Source organism: Dipodomys ordii, unplaced genomic scaffold, assembly GCF_000151885.1.
Source record: "Dipodomys ordii isolate 6190 unplaced genomic scaffold, Dord_2.0 Scaffold45, whole genome shotgun sequence".
Classification (NCBI taxonomy): Eukaryota; Metazoa; Chordata; class Mammalia; order Rodentia; family Heteromyidae; genus Dipodomys; species Dipodomys ordii.
The window spans coordinates 10,784,974-10,797,871 of NW_012267261.1; the positions used below are offsets into that span (position 1 = coordinate 10,784,974).

The 12,898-nt window shown below is 50.6% G+C and overlaps 1 protein-coding gene across 1 annotated transcript in view; it reads left to right on the forward strand.

Annotated features, from left to right (window-relative positions):
- Adcy5 (adenylate cyclase 5) overlaps positions 1-11,310 on the forward strand; it is a 144,367-nt gene extending 133,057 nt beyond the window's left edge. Inside the window, exons 25-30 of the mRNA XM_013019326.1 lie at positions 805-837; positions 1,573-1,705; positions 5,183-5,446; positions 6,354-6,558; positions 9,016-9,140; positions 10,935-11,310. Coding sequence (XP_012874780.1) covers positions 805-837; positions 1,573-1,705; positions 5,183-5,446; positions 6,354-6,558; positions 9,016-9,140; positions 10,935-11,063 — 889 coding nt within the window. The 3' untranslated portion in view covers positions 11,064-11,310. The remainder of the gene's footprint in view (positions 1-804; positions 838-1,572; positions 1,706-5,182; positions 5,447-6,353; positions 6,559-9,015; positions 9,141-10,934) is intronic.
- Positions 11,311-12,898: the final 1,588 nt, after the last annotated feature.

The following is a 12,898-nucleotide window of genomic DNA, read 5'->3' on the forward strand; positions in this document are numbered from 1 at the left end:
CCCTTTCTACACATGGATCCAGTCTGGGGCCAGAATCCCAGCCTCTCTTTCCTGCCTCTCCTCCTTCCCCTCCCACTACTGAGGACAGTAGTGGAGTCAAGGGCAGTGCTGTGTGTGAGTGAAGGGCAGTGTTGCTCAGTAGACAAAATATGTAAGCCATATGTGTACTTTAAAATCGTCTAGCAGCTATCATTAAAAAGGCAGAAGGTGTGATTTGGGATTGAGCCATGTACAAGTTAGGCAAGTGCTCTACTGTGGAGCTCCGTTCTCAGCCCCAACGTGCAATTTTAATAATATTTATTCATCCAAAATATGATCATTTAAACATAATCAATTAAAAATTAGTATACTTCATCTTTTTCTACACTGTCCGCAACCTGGTGCATTTACACACAGTGCACCTTTTAACTTGCACTAGCCATGCTTCAAGGCTCAGTAGCCATCTGTGGCCAGCAGCTCACATGTCCCATGGGACAGTGCGGGTGTCAGGTTCCACTGGACAGCAGCTCAGGGATGGGGGAAAGATGGACAAGTATCCACCCACATGAGTGAAAAGTGAGGACAGCTGGACAGACAGGGTCCAGGTAAGAGCTGGGTGAGTATAGTCAAGATGAGCAAATGCTAGCTTGCTACATTCCCTGTTGAGAATGTGTTTAGATACCGATGCTGGTGGGCGCTGGATGGCAGGGCCCAGAGCGACAGTAGTAAGGGCTGCAGAGCGAGGCATGGGGGTGAGTGGGCTTGGTGGATGATTTACACACAAAAAAGTGGCCTCAACAATCTTCCCCCAACCTGTATTCACAGAGACTCTAGCAACAACAACGGGACCTCCCAGTGGTGAGTGAACACTCCTTCTTTGACCGGGCCCCTCCCTGCCCTTGGCACAGAAGGGACAGAGAAGGCCACTGCTGTCTGGGTGGGGAGGGGCTTTGGGACTAGGTGGGACAGGGAAAGAAGAGGCTGAGGAGGAGGATCTCCCCTGCCAGGGTGATCTGTAGACTCAATAGGACCTCAGACCCATCTCCAGAGCTACTGTAGACACACTTATGAAGAACCTTTGTCAGTGTTCAGAGGACTTTAAGCCAGTTGGGGAAAGCCTCCTGCTTGTCCAGTATCTCACTGGCATCCTGTATTCAGTAACCCAACCCTTGTCATTATCTGGAAACTGAGGGTTTTGTCCCATTGTACAGATAAGGAAACCTAAGTGCAGAGTGGTAAACAGACTTGTCCGAGGTTGTCCAGAGATGGGAGTGGTGTAGCCTGCTGGCTACCCTTTTTCTGCACTCATCCACTGAGAAAGACCTGGGGTATACAGAACTGGCTTCATCTCTCCAGCGGATCAGAGGGGAACACTGAGTTGTGGGGGGAGGGCACCAAGAGAGGCGTAGTGGCTGTGAAGCTACAGGAGGGCTTCCTAGAGGAGGCAACACCTCAGGCAACTTGAGCAGGAAGCAGAGGAAGAGGAAGAACTATATACAGTATAAAATAAAAAAGGAGAAAGGGCCTGGGGCAGGAGCCTAGAGCCTGCTGTAAGGTACCTGGTGGACTCAGGTTGTGAACTTCGCCCCACAGCCCTGAGCATGCAACCAAGGTGGCGCTGAAGGTGGTGACGCCCATCATCATCTCAGTGTTCGTGCTGGCCCTGTACCTGCACGCTCAGCAGGTGGAGTCCACTGCCCGCCTAGACTTCCTCTGGAAACTGCAGGTGAGTGGCTCTGGGCGGCAGCCAGGCAGGCAGGTACCCAGGCTTCACGGCCCTTAGGAATGAATGAAGAGTCCAGGGAGCCCGCATGTGGACACTGGCCCAGGCCCTTGTCCTGCACTGACAAACTGTTCTGCTCAGGCCCAGAGGCAAAATCCTGGAGCACCAGATACACCCACTTAGGCTGTGCTAGACCCTAAGGAGCCCAGGTAGACTTTGGGCGCAGCAGTGGCAACTAGCATTTCTACGTGTGTCCACAGGCAGATACAGATAGGCATGGCAGTCCTAGTTGGTGGTGGGCAGTAAGCAGTGTCAAGGAAGAGTAGCAGGAGAGTGGTAGGGGCTGGCAGGAGAGGCTGTCCAGGGCTTGATGTGACCAGAGTGGGGCCTCCTACAGAGGCGAAAGGACCAAAGAGCACCAAAGGCATAGACAGGAAGCCCAACCAGGTGGCAAGAAGCCAAGGTGGTGGATTTGATCAGTGGCTGAGTGCATGGGGCAGGGCTAGAATGTAGCCAGCACCGACCTGTCTACCTGGAGGAAAGGCAGGGGCTCCCAGCAGCACCATGGCCCCTTCGTTTCTGCTGGACCACCTCAGAGGGCCAGGAGAAGGGTGCAAAGGGCACTCGCAGGAGAAGGCTTCCAGGGGCACTGCCTCAGACCTGCAAGTCTGGCCTCTCTCAGTGCTTGGCCAAAGCCTGGCCTTCTTGCCTATCCAGGCACAGCCCCATCTCCAGACTGTATCAGCTCAGGGCAGCTTACTTAGATGATTTTCAATCCAGAGCCTCTGGTTTCTTTCTGACCTTCTCCATTTGTGCTTACCAATGCCACCCTGGCAGTGAGGAATCTGCCACCCTGTCTTTCTTAGACTGATTCATTTGCACCAGCAGCACGAGTCCTTGAGCCCCCGCACTCCTCCTTCTCTTCCCTACCTTCCCTGTCCCCCTCAGCCTGCTGTTCCCTTGCATGCTGGCCACCATTCTGGTCACTTTGCTTCATCAGCTGTGAGGCCTCTAGAGGGCCTGCAAGGGGAAACACTGGCCCCGGTGCCCTCCACCTCTACCATTAGCCTGTGGCAGCCCCTTTCCCCTGAAGCTGCCCAGCACACTCATGATACTGGCTGGCCCTTCTGTCACCCATGCTTCTCCTGGGCTTTTGGGATCCTGGAGAATAACATCTAGCAAATAGCAACAGGCAGAAAGTTGAAAGCAGGCCTCTGATTCAGAGAGAGATGGTCAGGACACCCCAACAGTCCCTTTGCTGTTGACCTGTGTATGTCCTGTCAGAAGGGTGTGTGCTGTCAGAGGTCAGTCCCATGTTCTTGGCACCAGGAACACAGCCTTCCCCTCAGTGCTCCTTCCCCTGTGACCCTGCGTCCCTTTTCTGCATCCTGCTGGGCAGATTAAAGGAACCAAATTGCTTCATGGCCTCCTTGGGTCCAAGGCGCATGGCCTGAGCAAACAGTGAGAACAGGACAGTCAGCAGGCCTTCCATGGGTCAGCCTGTGAGGAGAAATACAGAATTCCCACTCCAGCCTCCTTACCAAGGCCACATTCCAGAGCCAGGTGCAAGTGGTTCTCATTCATGGAGAAGGATGTGGTCACAAGAGCATAGGTCACCAGGGCTGGAAAGCAGGATGATGCCACTGGATTCCTTTGGCATCTGAGGGTAGCTGGGCTAGGGAAGGCAGGACCCACTGGGGTGCAGGTCATTCCTCAGGAATGGCCCCCCAATCTCAATGGCATACCTCCCTGGCTCCAGAGTCCAGCCAGAGGTAGACAGTATGATCAGGAGATCTTCTTAGCTCAGGGGCAGAGTTTGTGGCTGAGCCACCAAGCTCTCCTCCACAGGCCCCTGGCCCCATAATCCTGGGAAGATGCTAGCTCTTTCCTGTGGACGCCACCACCCCAGGGAGAATCAGGGCTCTGAGGAGCTGTCTTGGCCTCTGGCTGCAGTCCAATGGAAAGCATCTCTCATTAGGAATGTCCCAAGAAGGCCAATTAGATCTTTCCAGTGGCCCTACTAGCGATCCTTTCCCTAACTGTTTCATCAACACAGCCACCCGCAGCCAGGGACCCCTTTGTCTGCCATCAAGGGCAAGGAAGCCAGCGGACTTGCTCTAAGCCTTCGTCCAATGGACACTCTGGTCAGATGATTCTACACCTGGTGCAGAAGTGCTCTCTGCTTTGAACTCATCTGGTGCACTCCTTTGCTCCTGACTGAAGGCTCTGCACTTTTTTTCCTTCACCTGGAGGGTGAATGACCCAGCACCTACACTGGGAGGAGGGAGAAGCAAAAATCAATGGTGATGGCTTCTTCCCACCCTCACTGGCACCTGCTCTGCTGTCTGTTGCCAGTGTCTGTTCTGGAGGGAGCCAGGGATGGGCAGACCTCTGAGCTGATTTCCCGCAGGGTCAGTCAAAGAAGCCTTGGTCAAACTGCTTTTCTGATCACATTTCCTAGCATAAGAAGAAAACAAAAGGCCAAGAGCCCGTCACTAGCCCAAGAGCCCGTCAGTAGCCCAAGAGTCCTTGCAGATATGGGTGTGGACCATTGCTTTCCCCTGCCAGCTACTTCCAGTCTTGAGCAAACACGGTCCTTTCAGCCTCTCCACTCACACTCACATCTCTGCCTCCTTCCAGCCTCAAGCTCTCATGTGTTATTTGGCAAGAAGCAAGCAGGGAGAGTTAGATGCTTGCTAGTTTCGAACCCCCCATTCCTACTGCCACAGTCAAAGCCATGCTCTTTAGACAACACATAAAATAGTGACTGTTTATAGGCAGGGACAGGAGGGGGAAATAGGGAAAGCCAAGGAAGGAGTGACAATGTCCAAAAAAAAAAAGAAATTTACTCATTACCCAACTTATGAAATGGTAACCCCTCTGTACCACACCTTAATAATATCAGTAAAATTATATTTCAAAAATAGGGCTGGGTGCTGGTGGTTCGTCTATAATCATAGCTACTCAGGATGCTGATATCTGAGGATTATGGTTCAAAATCATACTGGAGAAGAAAGTCTGTGGGATTCTTTCTCCTACCAACTACCAAAAAAGCTAGAAGTAGAGCTGTGGCTCTTGTGGTAGTGTGCTAGCTTGGGCACTTTGCTGAAACCTTCTGCTGGCATTAGTATGACTCATACTGTGTGTGTGTGTGTGTATCTTGAATTCATGGCCTGTGTGTGTGTGTGTGTCTGTGTGTGTGTGTGTGTGTCTCTGTGTCTGTGTGTGTGTGTCTGTGTCTGTGTCTTTTGAATTCAGGGCCTGGGTGCTATCCCTGAGCATTTTTTCTTAAGGCTAGTACTCTACCACATGAATCATAACTCCACTTCTCACTTTTTAGTGGTTAATTGGAGATAAGTATCTCATGGACTTTCCTGCCTGGAATGGCTTCAAGCCTCAGTCCTCAGATCTCAGCCACTGGCATGCTGCTTTCAGTAGGACTGCTGCTCAGACCCCTCTTGCCGGTTCCTTTCTCCTCAGGCCACAGAGGAGAAAGAGGAGATGGAGGAGCTGCAGGCCTACAACCGGAGGCTGCTGCACAACATTCTGCCCAAGGACGTGGCCGCCCACTTCCTGGCCCGTGAGAGGCGCAACGATGAGCTCTACTATCAGTCCTGCGAGTGTGTGGCCGTCATGTTCGCTTCCATCGCCAACTTCTCCGAGTTCTATGTGGAGCTTGAAGCCAACAACGAGGGTGTCGAGTGCTTGAGGCTGCTCAATGAGATCATCGCAGACTTTGATGAGGTGCTGGGCAAAGGGAGGCAGTGTGGTGTGGGTGGGGGCGTCCCATGGGTTCCCAGCTCCCCTTCCCTCCACCTTGGTGTTTGCTGATGGCAAAGAACCTGGCAGTCTCCTGGGCATTGTCCTAGGCACCTGGCACTTGGTCTAGAGGAGACCAAATATATCTTACGTGAGGTCACGGCCTGTGAGCGGCACAGCTAGCCTTTTAGTTCAGGCTGTTTAAATTTGAACCTTCATGGTCCCAGGCACGTGGATAGCCCAGTGTCTATGCCCAGGGCTTTGTGAGAGTGAGTAGATGGAGGAGTCTCAAGTGAGAGGAGAAGGCAGGCAGAAATGTTAGGTGGCAGAAACAAGCCATCGCTTCCTTTGCTTCTTGTGTTGAGTAGCCAGTGTGTGCAGACCAGGGCAGTCTGGGTCCTCTATTGAGTGCAAGCAGCACAAGCTCAGTGGAAATACGTATGGGCCATGGGGCACGAGGGGAGCTGGGGATGGTGGAGGTATCCCTCAGATCCCTGAGGCAGCTCAGTGACTGTGGCTGACTAGAAGCAGCTAGGGCACTGCCGGCGGAGCTGTCTCTCTGGACCAAGATGGTGAAGGTTTCTGAGAAGGGGGCCTGCAAGCCACTGAATGGGAAAAAAGCTATCTAGTCCCTGGGGGTGGAGGGAAGGCCTGGTGGTGACCATATCCTCAGGGCTCTTGGTGTGGCGTGGACACATAGGCCACCTGTACAGTAGGTAAAAGTGCAGTTCTACTGTGCCACTGAGCCGAGGCCCAAGTCAGTGCCCCCACTGGGTGAACAGGGGACACAGAAAACCATGCTGCTACAGTTCCCAGAAATCCTCCACCCTTCCCTGCAGACCTCAGTGCCTCAGGCTTGGGGATGACCCAGGTTTGGCCTCCTTCTGTCCAGATCATCAGTGAGGACCGGTTCAAGCAGCTGGAAAAGATCAAGACCATCGGCAGCACTTATATGGCCGCCTCAGGCCTCAACGACTCCACCTATGACAAGGTGGGCAAGACCCACATCAAAGCCCTGGCGGACTTCGCCATGAGGCTGATGGACCAAATGAAGTACATCAACGAGCACTCCTTCAACAACTTCCAGATGAAGATCGGTGAGGGGGCCTTGGGACCGGCGAGGGAGGGCTGGTGTGGGCTCTGCCACCCCCATCCTGCATCTGCTGTTGCCGTTCAGCAGCAGGTGCGGTGACAGCAGAAGGTGATGTGGTAGTGTGTTTTCCTGCCCAGAAACAGAGGGAGCACACAGAGGTCACTCAGCACTGACATTGCCCAGGCGTGTTAGGCTGCAGGTGATACAGACTGACACTTCTGAGTTCCTGCCTTGCCTGTGTGTGTTGGGAAGACTAGGTTGGAAAGGCTTTGTTGGGATGCTCTGTGCTGGTAATTAGAGACTTCTGGTGGCTCTGGGCAGAGGGCACTGCCATTTCCTTGCAACACTGATGTAAATGGTAGTATTGTTTTAGTTAGAAGTATTCGAAGTTCAGGAACAATAAGCAATGGTATATGTATAAACATTTTATCAGTCATTGTATTTACAAAGTTATAAAAAATAATGAACACATCCTCTACAAAATTATTAGCAAAAGAAGAGTAAAGTGAATTTTTTAAAAGCCTAACCATGAGAAGAATCAGGTAATACTGATAAGAAATTGATTATATTTCAACTTTTTAAAGAAAGAGTAGGGCTTGGACATAGCTCAGTGGCAAAGCGCTGTCTAGAAAATGCAACGTCCTGGGTTTGGTCCCCAGTACCAAAAAAGAAAAGACAAAAAATACAGTTTTAAAAAGCCAGAGTAATCTTTAAAAAAAAAGTGCATTGGGAGGTAGTTGTTGGGTTCTAGGTCCTGTGAACTGGGGAGGGGAAGGGAGATGGCAGGATATGACCAGTAGAGCCTGTGAGCTTTTTGCTGCCGTCGCTGCACTCCACCTTTGCCAAATGCCTTGCCCTTTTGGCATGGTTTCAACAGAACTTTGTGGACATGCTGGTGTGTCCAGAGGCAGTGGTGGGGTTCCCGGAGAGGAAGGAGTGAGTTCCAGCAGAGGCCTTGGGTTGCTGTCAAAATAGGGACAGGAAGATTGCTGGAGCCTGGGTGTTTGAGTCAAGCCTGGGGCAACACAGTGAGATCGCCCTCATCTCAAAAAAAAAAAAACAAAAAAAGTTTTTTTTAAAGCAACAACAAAAATACTTGGACACAGACATAGGTATTATTCTGTTTATGCTTTGTTTTTAATACCAATTTTGACAACTTCAACTCCACAGAGTGGACAGCACAGTAGTGAAAACCCTGAGTGTCCATGTACTTACCTGTACCTTCCATCAGTGATTTTGGAGTCACCACTCTGAACACATTGTGTAAGGTGCAATGTATTTCTGAAGCTCACTTATCTTCTCTTGCCTGACAGAGTACAAGTCATTCTTGTAATGGAAACTTTATCGAGTGTTAGTCTCTCCTCTTGAGGTCTGTGAAGGTAGAAAATACTTTCTGAAAGCAGATCTTTTTCTTCAAGTTTCATGCATTATCAACTTCCTGGGTATATCTCAAGTCTTAAATGATTCAGATTTCAACTATTTTATGGCAGCAGCAATTCACCAAAAAAAATGGCATTTCAGTTCTCAATACCAGCACACTAAACTGAAAAATGCTGAGTTATGAAAAACAAATACTGTGATCATTTATATTAAGAGACATTTTGTTCTGTCAGAAGTTGGGCTGTACTGAACAATCTGCTCGTCTTGTCCTCTGAGCACAGTGCTTTGTGGACCTGACCAAAGTGCTACTTGTCACTGGTACTACAAAGGCCAGGCAAAGACCGTTGGAGTCTGGCTAGAACTGACATGCAGTCTGAGTCTGTGTTAATTTCACCCTTGGGGCCATATAAGGTTGCTTTCTACCCAGCTTATTTTTGTAAACTTCCTTAGCAACTTTATTGGACTTATTTCCAGTCCAATAAAATTGGATAATCTACCAAGATTTAACTAAGGATCCTTGAAAAGCAGACCCATTAATACAGATTTGGGAACATTTTTCAGAATAGCCAGAAGCCATCAGGACTTGGTGTGGCCAGTGAGGTAGACGGTTGTAATAGCACATGGGGTAAAAAGCTGCATATGGTGTGACAGAACTGAGAGAGAGAAGAACTGTGCAGAGAACTGGGGTAGGGACCAATTCCTAAGAAAGAGAATGGCAGAGACCCACAGGAGTGATTAAGACAACAGGAGTGAATTCTGTATGTAGAGTCTGAGTTAATTTTACAGGTACCAAGAGGGAAGATTAAGAAAAGGCAATTGGGTTATGCAGGAAGCCACCAGAGGCCTTGAAGACAGCATGCATGGCAATGGACTTGCAAGGGCTGAGCATGGGTGGGTTAACCACCCATGTGCAGGAGTGATGGAGGGTATACCAGGTCCCTTGTCTCAATTAGCAAGGCCCCTGGTTATCTTCTAGTAAGGGGTCAGAGAACCTAGATTGTGCAGAAGTGATGCTAACAAGGATGAGCCCCACAAGCATCTCCGTTAACCTGATGAGTGTGGCTGACTTGTGTCCCCACAGGACTCAATATTGGCCCTGTAGTGGCCGGGGTGATTGGGGCTCGCAAGCCTCAGTATGACATCTGGGGTAATACGGTGAATGTGGCCAGCCGCATGGACAGCACTGGTGTGCCTGACCGCATCCAGGTGAGTACACGAGGGGTCTTCATGGCAGACCACTCATAATTCCCAGTCAGAATCCCTCTCAAAATCCAAGGGTCATGGAAAAATTGGCACTAGTTCTGGAAGCTTGGAGAACTCAATTGTTTGCAGCTCTCAGTACCTTGGACAGATCTTTACAGGGTCTATGCAGAGCCCTCTGCTGGGCACAGAAGGAACTGGGTAGGTGAAGGTAGGCAGTGCTGCTACTGGCATGCTAAGGCTGCTGTAGGGAGCCATGGCCCCCCAGGTCTAGACACATAGGACTTAAGACACCTGCACAGAGTAGCTCACAGTTCTCTGGGCCTGGTGCATGAATGCTCTACCCTCATCCATCAGGCCCAGCTGTCAAGGGATCAGCCAGAGGCCCAGACCCTTCGTTTCCTCCCTCCATCCCTGCAAACTGGTGTTGGGATTCCCAAGCCTGTAGCTCTCCAGCAGCTCTTCTTCACTTTCCTCAGGACAACTTGTTCTAGTCTGACCCAAAGGCCCTTCTATTTTTTTTTATTGAGATTAAGTGATTACATAAATTTCACAGTATTGTGGGATAGTGATACTTAGTTAAAGTCACAAACACATTTTAACCTTCATGAGGTGCATTGTCATTATCATGATCTATAAAGCTTTATGGTCTCCACAAACTTTGACCCTACAGCTATTTCTTCCAAATCAGGTGATATGTACATTTCTTTCCTCTTGCTTAGTGTAAGCTGTTCCCTCTTTCTCAGAGCTCAGCCTCCTGAGTAGCTAGGATTATAGGTGTGAGTACTGGCACCCAGCTTAATTGTGTAATTTTTAAGGCTTTCTGGTCACATTGATACTGCTGAAATAAATTACAGGACCTCCAAGCACAGCCCTGGTCATGTGGACCAGTTTGTGGATGCTGTATGAGGTGCCAGGAGACACGGCCTATTCCTACCTCCACTCCTGTGCTAGGGAAAGGCTGGGGTCCTGAGAGCAGTGGCATGCAGAGCACCACCAACAGCCAGCCTGGTACCATAGCACCAGCTGCACTAGGACCTCTTCATGCAGAAAGCCTAGCTCATAACAAAGCAGTCATCTTAGCAGCCCACCCATCACACCTACTTAGTTCCTGGTTCATGACAGCCAGTCTGGGAAGCTGTGCATAGTTATAGCTGGCAGTCCTTGTGTCAGGAGAGTGTCCGCAGCATCCTATGAGGCATTGGTCACCTGGCTTCCCTCTGCCCATTACAGCAGTATACCAATAAGGCTCTAGTGAATTTTCTTCTTTGATCCCAAAGCTAAGGCAGAGACATGCACAAGATCTAGAAGAGTCCAGGCTGTGCCACATAAGCAAAGGCAAGTGAGGCCTATTTCCTGGGACGGGGGTGATAATAGTTCTTACCTCTGGAAGACTAAATAAACAGTGGTTCCCAGGTGTTTAAACATCTTTCTGGTCTGTAGTGGTAATGGAGTGATACTTCTATGGAAGACCCTCATTCTGCACTTGCTTATTGGTTGTGACCGACCGCTCTGAAAGCTCCTCTGCTCACATCCCGCACTGGACCCCTCTTTGCCTGTGCACAAGCAGTATGGACACTTGGAGTAGCTCTGAAGTAGTACCTGGGAGGGGCTAAGAACCATAGCTGTTGTTATCCCATGACAAGCCCCTAGCAGTCTCCAGAGCCCCTCAGTGAGGGGCTGCCCCACACCTGTGTTGGGGAGGCAGACAGGTGGTGGGCCTTCAGAGGAACTTCTGCCCCCATAGCAGCTCATAGCCAGGGTCATCCGCGGCTTGTTCTCTCTCTTTTGCCTCCTCAGGTCACCACAGACATGTACCAAGTGCTGGCTGCCAACACGTACCAGCTGGAGTGCCGAGGCGTGGTCAAGGTCAAAGGCAAAGGCGAGATGATGACCTACTTTCTCAATGGAGGGCCCCCCCTCAGTTAGCAGCTGCCAGCCAGTGGTGCCAGCAGCCTGGCCTCCAGAGGGAAGGAAACCGCTTCTTATTGCACCACGTGGGCAGGTGGGGGAGCCAGACCCCAGCCACATAGCCATGCTGGTGAGATTTCCACTTTAACTCAGAAGCAGCCTCTGCCTTTGCTGGTGGGTGTGGCCTCCGGCCAGGGCCCTGGTGCCAGCGTCCTGCGAGCACCAAGCTGACCAAAGATGTTTCTGCAGAAGACTCCGCTAGACTCCAGCTGAAATCTTGAGTTTTCTGACAGGTGCTGCCAATGCATGGTGGAGCGGAGGTGCCGCTGGAGCCTTCACTGGGGAGCTCAGTCTAGTGCACAGTGGCAGGCCTGAGGGAAGGCCTCAGGGTGGGCAGGTGGGCTCAGCGCTAGCCCAGGGACCCTGAGAGTCTGCTTTTCCACGTGAGCCTTTAACTGTCAGACAAGGCTGCACCCTGGTTCCTGGCGGTGCTTTGGGGCAGGAGTGCTGGCTCTGGAGGGCATGGCCTTCGCTGTCCTCTGCCCACATCTCCTCGCACACAGTGCCCTGTGAAGGGAATAGGACTGATCATGAAAGGGAGGCAAGAGGAGAGCAGGTAGGGAGCAGTGGCTCTGAGAAAAAGAAAATATTTATTAGGTAAAACAAGTTTTCTGTGCCCTTCTTTAGACTATGCTAGTTGTATGCGTGTAAGAGACACACAAGCAAATGAAGACGTCACTGGGGAGGGAGGGTGGGAACCCCTACTTGTCTTTTTGTATTTTTTATTTTGTATTATTGAAAACCTTGGAGATCTAACAGATACACCAAAATCTATATTTTGTAAATTCTCTATATTAGAAAACAGCTGTGCACAGCGGGGCGTTTGTGCTCATTTGTACTGTACGGATGTCAGCGTGTGTTCTGGTGTGTGTCTGTGTGTTCGGGCTGTGGAACTGGTCTCCTGCAGCATATGTTCTCATCTCAGACTTGGCATTTTGGGGTTTCCCCAGGTACCCTTTTGGGGTATCATACATTCAGATTAAGTAGGAAAATACAGTGGCACATTACCCCATCTCTAATAAACACATACACACACATTCCAGTTACCCTGAGTTAGTGCAGGTGCAGTGAGAGGTAGACTGAGCTTCTTTCCCATCCCCACTGACCAGAAAGCACCTCAGCCCACACCGGCAGCCAGCCCATCACCATACTCTGTGCGCTGTCAGCATTTACTGCCTCAACAGAGGCAGCCATGGCTGACTGAAGAGCTCAGGAACAGCCATGCCTCCCCTTCGACCCCACCTGAGGGCTCGAAGCCCACCCCATATGATCTACTCAGCTGGATGAGGCTCAGGTCGCCCTCCCTGGAGATGATTGCTGTACAGGCCTTGGGTTTGGGGAAGGAGGCAGCCTGGCCCTTTCAGCTGCAACCCAGAGTGGGTAGAGCCACTACCCGCTCTGATGCGAGGAAATGATGCGAGGAAAAACAATGCAAGGAAAAAGCTCGCATCATTTTGTCTAGTTTCTGATTTGGGGGGATGTGGAGGAAAGCCTTTTATAAAAAATAACTTCTGAGGATGCATTTCGGAAATGATATTCTATGACAGAGGCATAAACAGCATTCTTAGGGTCTAGGCCCAGGTATTTTCCTTGCTTCTCAGGGCAGAATTATTCTCCCCTCCAATAGGAGCTTGAAGGTGAAGTGGCATCTGTATGCCAGCTGCTGAAGTGTTACTTTGATGTCTATCTGCACCACCCTACCCCATACTGTATTCCCACCCCAGTATGAACAGCTCTGAGGTAGTGTATGGATCCCAATCTGCCAAGCCTGAATGTGTCCTGTGCTTTTGCTG